An 18,961-nucleotide genomic window follows, 5' to 3' on the forward strand; every position below is an offset into this window, starting at 1 on the left:
CCTCATCAGACCCTTCCAAAAGGGTGAATCATTCGGCTGAGCCATTACTTGAAATAAGGTCTTAGAATGCAAATACTTGTTACGCAATAAATGCATGCATACTCCCTCCTTCTCAGTGGATAATTGATATAGCCATTTACTAATCAAACACTTGTTTTTAATCTTCAAGTTCTCAATACCCAAACCCCATTGGTTCTTTTGCCTACACATAATATCCCACTATAAATTTTGTTTTATTCTCGTTGCTCTGTCAGAAAAACAACGATCTATATATAAAAGTCCAATCTTTTCTGTACCGCTACAGTTATTTTGAAGAAAGAAAGTATGAACATAGGCAGATTTGTAAGCACTGAGTTTACAAGTATCAGCCTACCCCCATCGGACATAATCTTGCCCTTCCAACAGGTAAGCTTCTTCTCAAATCTATCCTCAATACATTTTCATGCTTTGTTCTTTAATTTTTGGTGATGAATTAGAATCCTTAGATAACTAAACAATTGTATGTAGAATAACATAGCTAATGAAAATGTGTTGTATGCTGCTTAGCTTTGCCCCTAAGGGTTTGACTTCTTCAGCCTCTGTTGGCCCCTCGTGTGGATCGGACGGCGGCTAGAAATTGCAAAGGATGATCCATTTACAAAGCCACCGATGCTACCATACAAGACAACAGGAACCTAGGAAAAGGGGGTTGCCGTACAAGAAAAGCAAGCTCCAAAAAATATCATTTAGGGCTTCGTCAAAGCAGCTAGCTTCGCCATTGAAAACTCACCAGACCAGACCCCTCTTTACACAATCAAAGGAGCACCGGGCCTCATTTCGCGCTCGTAGCCAGCCATGTCGTCGCTGGTCTCTCCCCTCCACGGAGTAGTGGACGCCCGCCGGTGGAACACCGAGCGCCTCCTGGGTCGCCTAGTGATCATGGTCCACGCCGCCTTCCTCGACGCGGGTTTCATGGTGCCTCGCCGCAACCGCCGGGATCGGGATCTGTCTTCTACCTGCCGGCTTCCGACAGAGGTGGGCGCGACGGCCTCGATCCTGTCCCTGGAGTACACCGCGCCGCAGCTGCTGCCCCGGCACGACATGGACACCGCCGTGCTGAGGGTGTGCACCAACGGGCGGCACGTCATCTTCTACCTGCAGATCTCCTCTGTCCGGGTCAGCCCGCACTTGGTGTGCCTGGACGCGCTCTCCGTCGCGCCGCTCCTCTCGGGCCATCTGAACGGCACAGCGCGCAGGCTGCTGCGGAACGACGGCTCTCCGACGGCCGCGCTCTGGAGGACGGTCAGCGACGGGTTCAGCCGGCGCATCTTCTCGGATCTATGCCTTGTGCACGGCGTGGTGCCGGGACGAGCCCCCACCTTCATGTCCCTCCCGAGCGACATCATGGCGGCGATCCTGGAGAGGCTTGCCGACGGGAAGGATCTCCTGAGGGTGGAGAGCACCTGCACCGAGTTGAGGCGCTTGGTGTCCGAGCCCGACCGGGACCGCCAGCTCTGGATGCCCAGGTACAAGGCGCTACGGTTGAACTGGCTGTGGTGGTGGTGCTGGTCGCTCGGCGGCGACAGCAATTCCCACGACGACCTGCCGGAGACGAGCTGGAAGCAGATGTTTGTGAGGGCCACGCGACGGTGGGAAGATAGGCTTCTATATCGTTCTACTCCTATCCTCGTCATACGGCGGTTTTCTATCCTCGATGAGTTGAAATGGTTAAGATACTCATTTGAGGAGCTGCCGGTGGATGCCGCCGCCTGCTTTGGAGAGATGATGACGGAGACGGAGGGCGACGGGGGCAAGAGTACCACCGGTCGCCGCCATGGCCGTGGTAAGGCGCTGGCGATAGGCGGCCACGAGAAGCAGAGGCAGCAGGGTCGTCGCACCCGCACCGGCACCGGCGCTATCCACTCCCCGTCTTCTAGGTACCGATGGAAGCACAGGTGACCGGCCGGTCATCTTGCTCGGTTTGTTCACTTTCGCTGCCACTTCTTCTGATTTTCAGAAGCATCTGCCTTTGAAGAGCACACTGAACTGAACTGTCTGTTCATCGATCACTCACAAGAGTTGACAAAAAAGGCAATCTTCTCATTTGCACTTCACAGTTAGAGTTCGTGCAATGTATTTGTGCATAACAGTTAGAGTAAATGGAATACTTTTTTTTTTGTAACCTGTACTCATCTTCCTAAGATCCTTCACCAAGTATGTTTCGTACTCGACTTCATTTAATTTTCCTGTAGTGTGAAAAGGCAACGGAGGGCGATCGCCCACCTGAACTTAATTGCTTAATTGTCATGCACAATCAATCCCCTTTAGCGTATTTTATATCTTTATTTTCCATCTTATTGCACCGTTTCTTCATAGATGTGTTGACTTTCGGCTATGTTGACCGATGAAAAATTCTGAAAATTTGTTATAAAACTACAACCTGCTCCGTCAACGAAATGAAGTTAGGCCAATAATCCTAAACATACGGAGAAAGTGGTTAAAGACAGGGTTATGACTAATCCTCCACCAATTCCACTAACCTTTCCTCTTGACTTTCGCTATGGTTCTGCCACTAACCCATAGAGATGGCGCCACACCAGCCCGTAAATCTCCTCTGCAACTAAAATGTCCGTATCTGTAGCATTACTCTTTCTGCAGTATGCATGATTAATGTGAATAGTACTTGACACTTTCCTTTTCTTTTTTGAGAATGCTGCATCTAATTAGTATACATCAGTACATAGAGTTTGACTGATACATTCTGGAGTAGAATAGTACACAACTTTTGAACTAGCAAACTCACAGTACCTAGCTAGTATGTGAGCAGCAACATTCAACGACCGCTTGACATGGCAGAAGGAAACTGAAGAAAAACAAGCAACCAAAGGCTTAATATCTGACACTACTACACCCACTTCAGACCTGTCTATGGATAAAGAGTTCACTCGTTGTACTAAGGAGAGGCAATCAGAAGCGAAAATGACAGAGGTCAGTCCCTCATCACGGCGAGAATCACAGCTTGATGGAGCGCCCACCTTTCAGCAAGTTCTGGCTGTACCATCCCTTTAAGTGGCTCGGTGCAAGTGACCAAGCATTAGCCTTTGTGGTTCTGATTTAGGATGCCAATTCCTAGTTTGTGCAGGTTTGAGAAGATAGCTGCGTCGACGTTAATAAGGACTGATCCGGGCGGCGGCGGAGACCATTTAACCGATGAATTTGACTGTGTCTCATGACTATGTGATAACCCACAAGTATAGGGGATCGCAACAGTTTTCGAGGGTAGAGTATTCAATCCAAATTTATTGATTCGACACAAGGGGAGCCAAAGAATATTCTCAAGTATTAGCAGTTGAGTTGTCAATTCAATCACACCTGAAAGACTTAATATCTGCAGTAAAGTATTTAGTAGCAAAGTAGTATGAAAATAACGGTTACGGTGGCAAAAGTAACAGTAGTAGTTTTTGTAGTAATTGTAACAGTGGCAACGGAAAAGTAACTAAGCAAAGATCAACATGTGAAAAGCTCGTAGGCAATGGATCAATGATGGATAATTATGTCGGATGCGATTCCTCATGCAACAGTTATAACATAGGGTGACACAGAACTAGCTCCAGTTCATCAATGTAATATAGGCATGTATTCCGAATATAGTCATCTGTGCTTATGGAAAAGAACTTAAATGACATCTTTTGTCCTACCATCCCATGGCAGCGGGGTCCTATTGGAAACTAAGGGATATTAAGGCCTCCTTTTAATAGAGTACTGGACCAAAGCATGAACACTTAGTGAATATATGAACTCCTCAAACTACGATCATCACCGGGAGTGGTCCCGATTGTTGTCACTTCGGGGTTACCCGATCATAACACATAATAGGTGACTATTGACTTGCAAAGTAGGATCGAGAACTCACATATATTCATGAAAACATAATAGATTCAGATCTGAAATCATGGCACTCGGGCCATAGTGACAAGCATTAAGCATAGCAAAGTCATAGCAACATCAATCCTAGAACATAATGGATACTAGGGATCAAACCCTAACAAAACTAACTCAATTACATGGTAAATGTCATTCAACCCATCACCGTCAAGCAAGCCTACGATGGAATTACTCACGCACTGCGGTGAGCATCATGAAATTGGTGATGGAGGAAGGTTGATGATGACGATGGCGACAGATTCCCCTCTCCGGAGCCCCGAACGGACTCCAGATCAGCCCTCCCAATGAAGATTAGGGTTTGGCGGTGGCTCCGTATCGTAAAACGCGATGAATCCTTCTCTCTGATTTTTTTCTCCCCGAACGTGAATATATAAAGTTGGAGTTGACATCAATGGAGCCTCAGGGGGCCCACGAGGCAGGGGGCGTGCCCAAAAAGGGGGGCGCCCTGCACCCTCGTCGACAGGGTGTGGGCCCCCTTACGCTGATTCTTTTCGCCAGTATTTTTTATATATTCCAAAACGTGTCTCCGTGAATTTTCAGGTCATTCTGAGAAATTTTATTTCTGCACAAAAATAACACAATGGCAATTCTGCTGAAAACAGCGTCAGACCGGGTTAGTTCCATTCAAATCATGCAAGTTAGAGTCCAAAACAAGGGCAAAAATGTTTGGAAAAGTAGATACGTTGGAGACGTATCAACTCCCCCAAGCTTAAACCTTTGCTTGTCCTCAAACAATTCAGTTGACAAACTGAAAGTGATAAAGAAAAACTTTTACAAACTTTGTTTGCTCTTGTTGTTGCAAATATGTAAAGCCAGCATTCAAGTTTTCAGCAAAGATTATGAACTAACCATATTCACAATAACATTTAGGTCTCATATTTACTCATATCAATGGCATAATCAACTAGCGAGCAATAATAATAAATCTCGGATGACAACACTTTCTCAAAATAATCATAATATGATATAACAAGATGGTATCCCGCTAGCCCTTTCTGAGACCGCAAAACATAAATGCAGAGTACCCCTGAAGATCAAGGACTTACTAGACATTGTAATTCATGGTAAAAGAGATCCAGTCACAGTCATACTCAATGTAAATTAATAGCAATGCATACAAATTACAGCGGCACTCTCAAACTAGTGCTTTTTAATAAGAGGATGATGACTCAACATAAAAGTAAATAGATAGGTCCTTCACAGAGGGAAGCAGGGATTTGCAGAGGTGCCAGAGCTTAAGTTTTGAAACAGAGATAAATAATATTTTGAGTGGTGTACTTTCATTGTCAACATAACAACCAAGAGATCTCGATATCTTCCATGCTACACACATTATAGGCGGTTCCCAAACAGAATGGTAAAGTTTGTACTCCCCCACCACCAAAAAACATCAATCCATGGCTTGTCCGAAACAACGGGTGCCTCCAACTAACAACAATCCTGGGGGAGTTTTGTTGCAATTATTTTGATTTGATGATGGGACTGGGCTTCCCAGATACCAGCCATTTTCTCGTGAATGATGAGCGGAGTCCACTCATCTTGAGAATAACCCACCTAGCATGGAATATATAGACATCCCTAGTTGATACATGATCGATTCGAGCATACAAAACAGAATTTCATTTGAAGGTTTAGAGTTTGGCACATACAAATTTTACTTGGAACGACAGGTAGATACCGCTGATAGGAAGGTATGGTGGACTCATGTGGAATAACTTTGGGGTTATGGAAGTGGATGCACAAGCAGTATTCTCGCTTAGTACAAGTGAAGGCTAGAAAGAGACTGAGAAGCGACCAGCTAGAGAGCGACAACAGTCATGAACATGCATTAAGATTAATCAACAATGAGTGCAAGCATGAGTAGGATATAAATCACTATGAACATAAGTATCGTGGAGGCTATGTTGATTTTGTTTCAACTACATGCGGGAACATGTGCCAAGTCAAGTCACTCGAATTGTTCAAAGGAGGATACCACCATGAAAGATCATGGATGTCGCCTAGAGGAGGGGGGGGGGGTGAATAGGCGCTAATTACGGTTTAGGCTTGAACAAATGCGGAAAAAACCTAGCGATTAATTTGTCAAGCATAAAACCTACAACAACTAGGCTCACCTATGAGCACCAACAACTTATGCTAAGCAAGATATATGACAAAGAACAATATTGCTATCAAAAAGTAAAGTGCATAAGTAAAGGGCTCGGGTAAGAGATAACCGAGGCACACGGAGACGATGATGTATCCCTAAGTTCACACCCTTGCGGATGCTAATCTCCGTTTGGAGCGGTGTGGAGGCACAATGCTCCCCAAGAAGCCACTAGGTCCACCGTAATCTCCTCACGCCCTCGCACAATGCAAGATGACGTGATTCCACTAAGGGACCCTTGAGGGCGGTCACCGAACCCGTACAAATGGCAACCCTTGGGGGCGGTCACCGGTACCCGTCAAATTGCTTGGGGCGATCTTCACAACCTAATTGGAGACCCCGACGCTTGTCTGGAGCTTTACACCACAATGATTGAGCTCCGAACAACACCAACCGTCTAGGGCGCCAAGGCACCCAAGAGGAACAAGCTCTAGGGTGCCCAAACACCCAAGAGTAATAAGCTTCTCAAACTTCACTTCCATGTATCACCGTGGAGAACTCAAATCGATGCACCAAATGCAATGGCAAGGGCACACGGAGTGCCCGAGTCCTTCTCTCTCAAATCCCACCAAAGCAACTAATGCTAGGGAGGAAAATGAGAGGAAGAACAAGAAGGAGAACACCAAGAACTCCAAGATCTAGATCCAAGGGGTTCCCCTCACATAGAGGAGAAAGTGATTGGTGAAAATGTGGATCTAGATCTCCTCTCTCTTTTCCTCAAAAACTAGCAAGAATCCATGGAGGGATTGAGAGTTAGCAAGCTCGAAGAAGGTCAACAATGGGGGAAGAACACGAGCTCTAAGGATAAGGTTGAATGGGAAAGAAGACCCCCTTATATAGGAGCTCCCGAATCCAACTGTTATGTGCTCAGTCCGCGCACAAGCGGTACTATCGCTCAAGGGAGCGGTACTACCACCCGGGCGGTAGAACATAGAGAGCAGAGCAAAACAGAGGGCGAGGCAGAGCTGTATGAGTGGCACTACCGCTGGAGCCAGCGGTACTACAGTTGGCCGCAGCGGTACTGCCGCTTGGCCTAGCGGTACTACCGATGGGACCGCGCACAACGCCTACCACGAGCACAAGGAGAAGGGACAGGGAGGAGGGCCATTGAGCGGCATACGAGCGGCACTACCGCTCCTACTGCTGCTACTACTACCGCTGAACCCGACACGAGAAAACCACGTCTCGAGTCGAGGTGGTACCAGCGCGGAACCGGAGCCGTACTACCGCTTATGGCCATGGGCGGTACTACCGCTGTGGGACAGCGGTACTACTGCTTATGGCGATATGTGGTACTGTCGCTCCGGTCCAGCAGTACTACCGCTGGCGCCAACCTTATGCCATTTCCACGAAAACAAGTACACTCCAACGAAAACCAGAACTGCCATAACTTCTACAAATGAGCTCCGAATTGAGCAAACTCAAGCTTGTTGGATACAAGAGAACGAGTAGCATCAAAACAACATAGTAAGAAGAGGCAGGGGAGGTATGCCTAACAAAAAGAGGAGAGAAATCTCCAACAGAGAAGAACCGGCAGAACCTCCAACATCGAAAACATCATAGAAGAGCAAGTGAACTCCGTTTTCGATGAACTCGAGCTTGTCAACAAAATGACCATAAACTCCAAATCTCACACGGAGAACCAAACAAGAACCAAGAAAGATGATGCAAGGATGCAATGGTTTGAGCTCTATACGAACAATACGATCAAGCTACTCATCGAGAGCCCCCCCCCCCTGATAGAACGACAATCAATCCTATAACCCGGTCTCCCAACTACCACTAAATATAAAACCTATCAATGGCAAACCTTTGCCTTGCACATGGTCCACTTGAGCTAGATGATGACGATCTTGACTCCCTCAAGTTGGACCACCTTTCTTGATTGCGTTGGCTCGATAAAGACTAGTTGATTGCTCCCCCATACTCCACTATGGGTGAGCCACTCTTCCACACATATTCACAAATCCATTGTTACCATAATGGACGGCAAGCTTCAAGCATTTGATCTCTTCGTGATGCTCCATTTTAACTTGCACACCGCAACCTAACCCCACAAAGAACTCTCACATAGACCATGGGTTAGTACACAAAGCACAATGGACAATGCTTACCATACCATGGGATCACTTAATCACGCTCGGTACATCTTCTACGCTTGGTGAGTTGATAAACTTGATTCACTCTTGACTTAGTCTTGATCAACCTTAAATCTTTCCAACTCTCTTCATTTGGATGATGTCTTGAAGGTAAACATGAATGATCACACAATCTTCTTCTTCAAGACATGCTTGCAATAAGCTCAACACTCACATGACCAATCTTTGGATAATTCCTTAATAGCACCTTGGTCAACTCATAAACTCCTTGAAACCAACACATGGACTTCAAGAACAGCCTATGGACAAATCCTTCAAATATAACTCAAGGCAACCATTAGTCCATAGAGATTGTCATCAATTATCAAAACCAAACATGGGGCCACCGCATGTTCTTTCACACCCTATCATACCACATCACAACCATTTTAATAGCATGTTGGCATGCAAGGTAAACCATTATAAACTCCTAGCTAATTAAGCATGGCATGGGAAACTATAATATCTAATTGTCATTGAAAACATGTTTCATTCATAATAGGCTGAATCAGGAATGATGAACTAATCATATTTACAAAAACAAGATAGGTCGAGTTCATACCAGCTTCTCTCATCTCAATCAGTCCATCATACATCGTTGTTATTGCCTTTCACTTGCACGACCGAACGGTGTGGATAATAATAATAGTGCACGTGCATTGGACTAAGCTGGAATCTGCAAGCATTTAATACAAGGAAGAAGACAAGGTAACATGGGCTCTTAGTTAAATCAACAATAATGCATATCAGTGCCACTCAACATTTTCATCATGGTCTTCTCCTCTCGACTCCCAAAGAACAAGAAAAGAAATAAAACTATTTACACAGGAAAGCTCCCCACAAGCAAAAGAAGAATGAGAAATCTTTTTGGATTTTCTTTTAATTACTACTACTGCAGGCATGGAAAATAAACTAGCTACAACTAATGTTTTTGTTTTTCTTAAGGTTTTTCCAACACACAAGGAGAATGCTAGAAAAGAAAATAAACTAGCATGGAGCACCGACAACTGGCATGAGTGTGTGAACATGAATGTAATGTCGGTGAGAAATATGTGCTCCCCCAAGCTTAGGCTTTTGGCCTAAGTTGGTCTATGCCCACGGATCGAAGCTACTCCCTCCGGTGTATTGAGGAGGGTCCTCAGGGTGCCACTGGTTGGCAATCTCCTCCAGATCCCACTGATAAACAGATTGACGATAAGGGTCAAGTGGTGGCTCAGGCTCAGGCTTTGGAACTTGTGTCAGCCTCCAGTACGCATAAATGGCCTATGGTAAGATGAGGTACGTTCCTGAAAGTATGTTAAACAAAGAGGGTGCAGGCAAGGTAATAATCTCAAAGTGAGTTTTATCAAATATCAAATATCAAATTATACTTAAGCCTCTTCTTCTTATCCTAGTTTCTCCTACGGCAATTCTATCAATAAACCCATCCACATCACTACGGTGTGGTTCCTCGATGCTGCCCTCAAAGGGTATCTTGCAGACTCGACAAAAATCATGGAGTGGCATCTCCTTAACCTCATCATATAAGTGAAACTCCATTGAAGATGGTGATTTCTTAGCATGGAAATAAAAATTTTGCACGAAAATATTAGTGAGTAGGAGATACTGTTCGCATTGGTCATGGAGGAAGTCGGCGAGGCCTGCATTCTCAGCCAAGTAATAGAAATCATCGTAAATTCCGGCGGTTCTTAGGAACTCACTACAAGGCCATTCACACGGCCGAACCTTCATAGTGCGAGGAAGATTCTATTTGGGCTTTTTATTTTCCTCATTCTGCTTATCCTGCGAACTTCGGCTCGAAGAGCCACTCAACAATCTCTTCATCATTTTCTTTCTCTGAAAAATTTCTGAAATTTTTAGTGACTCAAAATAAAAGTGAACCAAACTCAACAAGATTGATAGCAACTGCTCCTACAAGTGCCTAGAGGCTATATCATGCATTAAAACTACTTTTGACCACATAAATTTGACATGCAAGCTCAAGAACAGGGTCACCTAAGTAGCAAGAATTTGCAATAAATAAAGCACGAGGACAAAAACTAATTTGACCATTGGAGGAGTCACATACCAAAGAACAATCCCCCAAAGCAGTTTTGTGAATGGAGCTTTGAGCAAGGAGATAAAAAATGGCAGCAAGATGAGCTAGAACACGGGTTTGAGCTACGGGATGATTTTTTCTGGAGAAAGATGAAGTGAGTGGGTGCTGGAATAAGTGGAGGGGGTCCACGTGGGGTCCACGAGGCAGGGGGCGCCCTGCACCCTCGTGGCCAAGTGGTGGGGGCCCCCTAGTGTGTTCTCAGTGCCAGTAATTCTTAAACATTTTACAAAAAATCATATAACATTTTCAGGATATTTGGAGAACTTTTATTTTCGGGGTATTTTTATTGCAAGGATAATTCAAAAAACAGGTAGAAAATACTATTTTTGCTTTCTTTAATCTAAATAACAGAGTAAAAGGAGGGTACATAAAAGTTGTGCTTTCTAACTTCATCCATCTCATGCTCATCAAAAGGAATCCACTAACAAGGTTGATCAAGTCTTGTTAACAAACTCTTTCCGAATAACATGAAACCGAGAATTTTCGAATAACACTAGACTCAACGGGGATATGCATGTCCCCAACAATAAGAATATCATATTTCTTCTTGACAGTAGGTAGAGGGAATTCAAAACCTCCAATAGTGATCTTTGAAAATTTTCTAATAGAATTGATACTATGGGCTTGAGGTTGTTTCCTCGGAAAGTGTACCGTATGCTCATTACAATTAACATGAAAAGTGACATTGCCTTTGTTGCAATCAATAACAGCCCCTGCAGTATTCAAAAAGGGTCTACCAAGGATAATCGACATACTATCGTCCTCGGGAATATCAAGAAAAACAAAGTCCGTTAAAATAGTAACGTTTGCAACCACAACAGGCACATCCTCACAGATACCGACAGGTATAGTAGTTGATTTATCGGCCATTTGCAAAGATATTTCAATAGGTGTCAACTTATTCAAATCAAGTCTACGATATAAAGAGAGAGACATAACACTAACACCGGCTCCAAGCTTACATAAAGAAGTTTTAACATAGTTTCTTTTAATGGAGCATCGTATAGTTGGTACTCCTGGATCTCCTAGTTTCTTAGGTATTCCACCTTTAAAAGTATAATTGGCAAGCATGATGGAAATTTCAGCTTCCAGTATCTTTCTTTTATTTGTAACAATATCTTTCATATACTTAGCATAAGGATTCAATTTAAGCATATCAGTCAAATGCATACGCAAAAAGATAGGTCTAGTCATTTCAGCAAAGCGCTCAAAATCCTCATCATCCTTTTTCTTGGATGGTTTAGGAGGAAAAGGCATGGGTTTCTGAACCCATGGTTATCTTTCTTTACCGTGCTTCCTAGCAACAAAGTCTCTCTTATCATAACGCTGATTCTTTGATTGTGGGTTATCAAGATCAACAGCAGGTTCAATCTCTACATCATTGTTATGGCTAGGTTGAGCATCAACATGAACATCTTCATTAATATTATCACTAGGTTCATGTTCATTACTAGATTGTGTTTCAGTATCAAAAATCGAAATATCATTGGGATTCTCAGGTGTGTCAACAACAGGTTCACTAGAAGCATGCAAAGTCCCATCATTTTTCTTTTTCTTTTTCTTAGAAGGACTAGGTGTACCAACATTACTTCTCTGAGAATCTTGCTCAACTCTCTTGGGGTGACCCTCAGGATACAAAGGTTCTTGAGTCATTTTACCACCTCTAGTCACAACTCTAACAACATTTTCATTTTCCTTATTATTCAATTCATTGAGCAAATCATCCTGTGCTTTAAGCACTTGTTCTACTTGAGTGGCAACCATAGAAGCATGTTTACTAATAAGTTTAAGGCCACCTTTAACTCTAGACATATAATCACTCAAGTGTTCAATCATATAAGCATTATGTTTCAATTGTCTACCAACATAAGCATTGAAGTTTTCTTGTTTAACAATAAAATTATCGAACTCATCCAAGCATTGGCTAGCAGACTTATTATGAGGAATATCACCTTCATCAAATCTATAGAGGGAATTTACCTTTACTACCTGTGTCGGGTTATTAAGACCATGTATTTCTTCAATATGTGGTAAATTCTTAACATCTTCAGCTTTAATACCTTTTTCTTTCATAGATTTCTTTGCCTCTTGCATATCTTCAGGACTGAGAAATAGAATACCCCTTTTCTTCAGAGTTGGCTTAGGAGTTGGTTCAGGAAGTGTCCAATCATTATCATTACTCAACATATTATTCAATAGCAATTCAGCTTGCTCAACAGTTCTTTCCCTAAAAACACAACCAACACAACTATCCAGGTGGTCTCTAGAAGCATCGGTTAGTCCATTATAAAAGATATAAAGTATTTCATTTTTCTTGAGAGGATGATAAGGCAAAGCATTAAGTAATCGGAGAAGCCTCCCCCAAGCTTGTGGGAGACTCTCTTCTTCAATTTGCACAAAATTCTATATTTCCCTTTAGGTAGCTTGTTTCTTATGAGCGGGGAAATATTTAACAGAGAAGTAATAAATCATATCCTGGGGACTACGCACACAACCAGGAGCAAGAGAATTAAACCATGTTTTAGCATCACCCTTTAATGACGGAAATAACTTAAGGATATAGTAGTAAAAAAAATTCCTCATGAGTGAATAGGGTGGCTATATCATTCAATTTAGTAAGATGCGCCACAACAGTTTCAGATTCATAGCCATAAAAAGGATCAGATTCAACCAAAGTAATTAACTCGGGATCGACAGAGAAATCATAATCCTTATCAGAAATACAGATAGGTGAAGTAGCAAAAGTAGGGTCATATTTGTTGGGGAACGTAGTAATTTCAAAAAAATTCCTACGCACAGGCAAGATCATGGTGATGCATAGCAACGAGAGGGGAGAGTGTAATCTACATACCCTTGTAGACCGAAAGCGGAACCGTTAGAACAACGCGGTTGATGTAGTTGTACATCTTCACGGGCCGACCGATCAAGCACCGAAACTACGGCACCTCCGAGTTCTAGCACACGTTCAGCTCGATGACGTCCCTCGAACTCCGATCCAGCCGAGTGTCGAGGGAGAGTTCCGTCAGCACGACCGCGTGGTGACGATCTTGATGTTCTACCGTCACAGGGCTTCGCCTAAGCACCGCTACAATATTATCAAGGAGAACTATGGTGGAGGGGGGCACCGCACACGGCTAATAGATCTCAAGGATCAATTGTTGTTGTGTCTTTGGGGTGCCCCCTGCCCCCGTATATATAGGAGCAAGGGGGAGGCGGCCGGCCTATGGAGGAGGCGCACCAAGGGGAGAGTCCTACTCCCACCGGGAGTAGGACTCCTCCTTTCCTTGTTGGAGAAGAAAAGAGGAGGAGAGGGAGAAGGAAAAGGGGCTGCTCCCCTTGTCAATTCGGACCAGAGGTGGTGCGCAGGCCTCCTTCCTTTTGGCCTCTCTCCTCTATTCCCGTATGGCCCAATAAGGCCCATATACTCCCCGGCGAATTCCCGTGACTCTCCGGTACTCCGAAAAATACCCGAATCACTCGGAACCTTTCCGAACTCCGAATATAGTCGTCCAATATATCGATCTTTACGTCTCGACCATTTCGAGACTCCTCGTCATGTCCCCGATCTCATCCGGGACTCCGAACTCCTTCAGTACATCAAAACTCATAAACTCATAATATAACTGTCATCGAAACCTTAAGCGTGCGGACCCTACGGGTTCGAGAATAATGTAGACATGACCGAGACACGTCTCCGGTCAATAACCAATAGCGGAACCTGTATGCTCATATTGGCTCCCACATATTCTACGAAGCTCTTTATCGGTCAAACCGCATAACAACATACGTTGTTCCCTTTGTCATCGGTATGTTACTTGCCCAAGATTCGATCGTCGGTATCTCAATACCTAGTTCAATCTCGTCACCGCCAAGTCTCTTTACTCGTTCCGTAATACATCATCCCGCAACTAACTCATTAGTTGCAATGCTTGCAAGGCTTAAGTGATGTGCATTACCGAGAGGGCCCAAAGATACCTCTCCGACAATCGGAGTGACAAAACCTAATCTCGAAATATGCCAACCCAACATGTACCTTTGGAGACACCGGTAGTACTCCTTTATAATCACCCAGTTACGTTGTGACGTTTGGTAGCACCCAAAGTGTTCCTCCGGTAAACGGGAGTTGCATAATCTCATAGTTATAGGAACATGTATAAGTCATGAAGAAAGCAATAGCAACATACTAAACAATCAAGTGCTAAGCTAACGGAATGGGTCAAGTCAATCACATCATTCTTCTAATGATGTGATTCCGTTAATCAAATGACAACTCATTTTTCCATGGCTAGGAAACATAACCATCTTTGATAAACGAGCTAGTCAAGTAGAGGCATACTAGTGACACTATGTTTGTCTATGTATTCACACATGTATTATGTTTCCGGTTAATACAATTCTAGCATGAATAATAAACATTTATCATGATATAAGGAAATAAATAATAACTTTATTATTGCCTCTAGGGCATATTTCCTTCAGTCTCCCACTTGCACTAGAGTCAATAATCTAGTTCACATCATCATGTGATTCAACACCAATATTCACATCTGTATGTGATTAACACCCATAGTTCACATTGTCATGTGATCAACACCCAAAGGGTTTACTAGAGTCAATAATCTAGTTCACATCGCTATGTGATTAACACCCAAAAGAGTACTAAGGTATGATCATGTTTTGCTCGTGAGAGGAGTTTAGTCAACGGGCCGTATGTATTTTGCAAATATTCTATGTCTACAATGCTCTGCACGGAGCTACTCTAGTTGATTGCTCCCACTTTCAATATGTATCCAGATTGAGACTTAGAGTCATCTGGATTGGTGTAAAAGTTTGCACCGATGTAACTTTTACAACGAACTCTTTTATCACCTCCATAATCGAGAAACATCTCCTTAGTCCTTACTAAGGATATTCTTGACCGCTGTCCAGTGATCTACTATTAGATCAAAATTGTATTCCTTTGCCAAACCAGGGCAGAGTATACAATAGGTCTGGTCCATAGCATGGCATACTTTTATAGAACCTATGACTGATGCATAGGTAATGACTTTCATTCTCTTTCTATTTTCTGTCGTGGTCGGGTCTTGAGTCTTACTCAATTTCACACCTTTGCAACACAGGCAAGAACTCCTTCTTTGACTGTTCCATTTTGAACTATTTCAAAAATTTATCAAGGTATGTACTCACTGAAAAATCTTATCAAGCGTCTTTTGATCTATCTATATAGATCTTGATGCTCAATGTGTAAGCAGCTTCACCAAGGTCTTGCTTTGAAAAACTCTTATTCAAGTATCCTTTCATGCTATCCAGAATTTCTATATCATTTCCAATCAACAATATGTCATCCACATATAATATTAGAAATGCTACAGAGCTCCCACTCACTTTCTTGTAAATACAGGCTTCTCAAAAAGTCTGTATAAAACCATATGCTTTGATCAACTCATCAAAGCATATATTCCAACTCCGAGAGGCTTGCACTAGTCCATAAATGGATCGCTGGAGCTTGCACACTTTGTTAGCACCTTTAGGATTGACAAAAACCTTCTGGTTGCATCATATGCAACTCTTCTTTAATAAATCCATTAAGGAATGTAGTTTTGACATCCATTTGCCAGATTTCATAAAATGTGGCAATTGCTAACATGATTCGGACAGACTTAAGCATCATTACGAGTGAGAAAATCTCATCATATTCAACACCTTGAACTTGTCGAAAACCTTTTGCAACAAGTCGAGCTTTGTAGATAGTAACACTACTATCAGTGTCCGTCTTCCTCTTGAAGATCCATTTATTTAACATGGCTTGCTGATCATCGAGCAAGTCAATCAAAGTCCATACTTTGTTCTCATACATGGATCATATCTCAGATTTTATGGCCTCAAGCCATTTCGCGGAATCTGGGCTCATCATCGCTTCCTCATAGTTCGTAGGTTCATCATGGTCTAGTAACATGACTTCTAGAACATGATTACCGTACCACTCTGGTGCGGATCTTACTCTGGAAGACCTACGAGGTTTGGTAGCAACTTGATCTGAAGTTTCATGATCATCATCATTAACTTCCTCACTAATTGGTGTAGGAATCACTCGAACTGATTTCTGTGATGAACTACTTTCCAATAAGGGAGAAGGTACAATTACCTCATCAAGTTCTACTTTCCTCCCACTCACTTCTTTCGAGAGAAACTCCTTCTCTAGAAAGGATCCATCTTAGCAACGAATCTTTCTTTCAGATCTGTGATAGAAGGTGTACCCAATAGTTACCTTTGGGTATTCTATGAAGACGCACTTCTCCGATTTGGGTTCGAGCTTATCAAGTGAAAACTTTTTCACATAAGCATCACAGCCCCAAACTTTAAGAAACGACAACTTTGGTTTCTCGCCAAACCACAGTTCATAAGGCGTCGTCTCAACGGATTTTGATGGTGCCCTTTTTTTAAAGTGAATGCAACTGTCTCTAATGCATAACCCCAAAACGATAGTGGTAAATTGGTAAGATACATCATAGATCGCACTATATCCAATAATGTACTGTTATGACGCTCGGACACACCATTAAGCTGTGGTGTTCCAGGTGGCATGAGTTTGTGAAACTATTCCACATTGTTTTAATTGAAGACCAAACTCGTAACTCAAATATTTGTCTCCGCGATCAAATTGCAGAAACATTATTTTCTTGTTACGATCATTCTCCACTTCACTCTGAAATTCTTTGAACTTTCCAAATGTTTCAGACTTGTGCTTTATTAAGTAGATATACTCATATCTGCTCAATTCATCTTGTGAAGGTCAGAAAATAACGATACCTGCCACGAGCATCAACACTCATTGGACCATATACTTCGGTATGTATTATTTCCATCAAGTCAGTAGCTCGTTCCATTGTTCCGGAGAACGGAGTTTTAGTCATCTTGCCCAAAAAGCACGGTTCGCAAGCATCAAATGATTCATAACCAAGAGATTCCAAAACTCCATCTTTATGGAGTTTCTTCATGCACTTTACACCGATATGACCCAAACGGCAGTGCCACAAATAAGTTGCACTATCATTATCAACTTTGCATCTTTTGGCATCAATATTATGAATATGTGTATTACTACGATCGAGATCCAACAAACTATTTTCATTGGGTGTATGACCATCGAAGGTTTTATTCATGTAAATAGAACAACAATTATTCTTTGACTTTAAATGAATAACCGTATCGCAATAAACATGATCAAATCATATTCATGCTCAACGCAAACGCCAAATAACATTTATTTAGGTTTAACACTAATCCCGAAAGTATAGGGAGTGTGCGATGATGATCATATCAATCTTGGAACCACTTCCAACACACATCGTCACTTCACCCTCAACTAGTCTCTGTTTATTCTGTAACTCCTGTTTCGAGTTACTAATATTTAGCAACCGAACAAGTATCAAATACTCAGGGGCTACTATAAACACTAGTAAGGTACACATCAATAACCTGTATATCAAATATACCCTTGTTCACTTTGCCATCCTTCTTATCCACCAAATATTCAGGGCATTTCCACTTCCAGTGACCATTTCCTTTGCAGTATAATCATTCAGTTTCAGGCTTTGGTCCAGCTTTGGGCTTCTTTGCGGGAGTGACAACTTGCTTGCCATTCTACTTAGAGTTCCCTTTCTTTCCCTTTGCCCTTTTCTTGAAACTAGTGGTCTTTTCAATCATCAACACTTGATGCTCTTTTCTTGATTTCTACCTTCGTCGATTTCAGCATCACGAAGAGCTCGGGAATCGTTTTCGTCATCCCTTGCATACTATAGTTCATCACAAAGTTCTACTAACTTGGTGATGGTGACTAGAGAATTCTGTCAATCACTATCTTATCTGGAAGATTAACTTCCACTTGATTCAAGCGATTGTAGTACCCAAACAATCTGAGCACATGCTCACTAGTTGAGCGATTCTCCTCCATCTTTTAGCCATATAACTTGTTGGAGACTTCATATCTCTCAACTCGGGTATTTGCTTGAAATATTAACTTCAACTCCTGGAACATCTCATATGGTCCATGATGTTCAAAACGTCTTTGAAGTCCCGATTCTAAGCCGTTGAGCATGGTGCACTAAACTATCAAGTAGTCATCATATTGAGCTAGCCAAACGTTCATAACATCTGCATCTGCTCCTGCAATAGGTCTGTCACCTAGTGGTGCATTAAGGACATAATTCTTCTGTGCAGCAATGAGGATAAACCTCAGATCACGGATCCAATCCGCATCATTGCTACCAACATCTTTCAACACAATTTTCTTTAGGAACATATCAAAATGAACATATGAAAGCAACAATGCAAGCTATTGATCTACAACATAATTTGCAAAATACTACCAGGACTAAGTTCATCATAAATTTAAGTTCAATTAATCATATTACTTAAGAACTCCCACTTAGATAGACATCCCTCTAATCTTCTAAGTGATTACGTGATCCATACCAACTACACCATGTACGATCGTCACGTGAGATGGAGTAGTTTCAACAGTGAACATCAATATGTTGATCATATCTACTATATGATTCATGCTCGACCTTTCGGTCTCCGTGTTCCGAGGCCATATCTGTTATATGCTAGGCTCGTCAAGTTTAACCTGAGTATTCCGTGTGCGCAACTGTT

The 18,961-nt window shown here is 42.6% G+C and overlaps 1 protein-coding gene across 1 annotated transcript; it reads left to right on the plus strand.

The window, feature by feature from the left end:
- The first annotated feature begins 773 nt into the window (after nucleotides 1-773).
- On the plus strand, nucleotides 774-2,220 carry LOC123133546 (uncharacterized). The gene has a single exon (XM_044553018.1). The coding sequence runs from the start codon at nucleotides 835-837 to the stop codon at nucleotides 1,936-1,938; it is 1,104 nt and encodes a 367-aa protein (XP_044408953.1). The 5' UTR covers nucleotides 774-834; the 3' UTR covers nucleotides 1,939-2,220.
- Nucleotides 2,221-18,961: the final 16,741 nt, after the last annotated feature.

Source organism: Triticum aestivum, chromosome 6B, assembly GCF_018294505.1.
Source record: "Triticum aestivum cultivar Chinese Spring chromosome 6B, IWGSC CS RefSeq v2.1, whole genome shotgun sequence".
Lineage (NCBI taxonomy): Eukaryota > Viridiplantae > Streptophyta > Magnoliopsida > Poales > Poaceae > Triticum > Triticum aestivum.

What these genes read in the sequence shown, in the direction of transcription:
- LOC123133546 (XM_044553018.1), top strand. Translation starts at nt 835, where the DNA reads ATGTCGTCGCTGGTCTCTCCCCTCCACGGAGTAGTGGACGCCCGCCGG.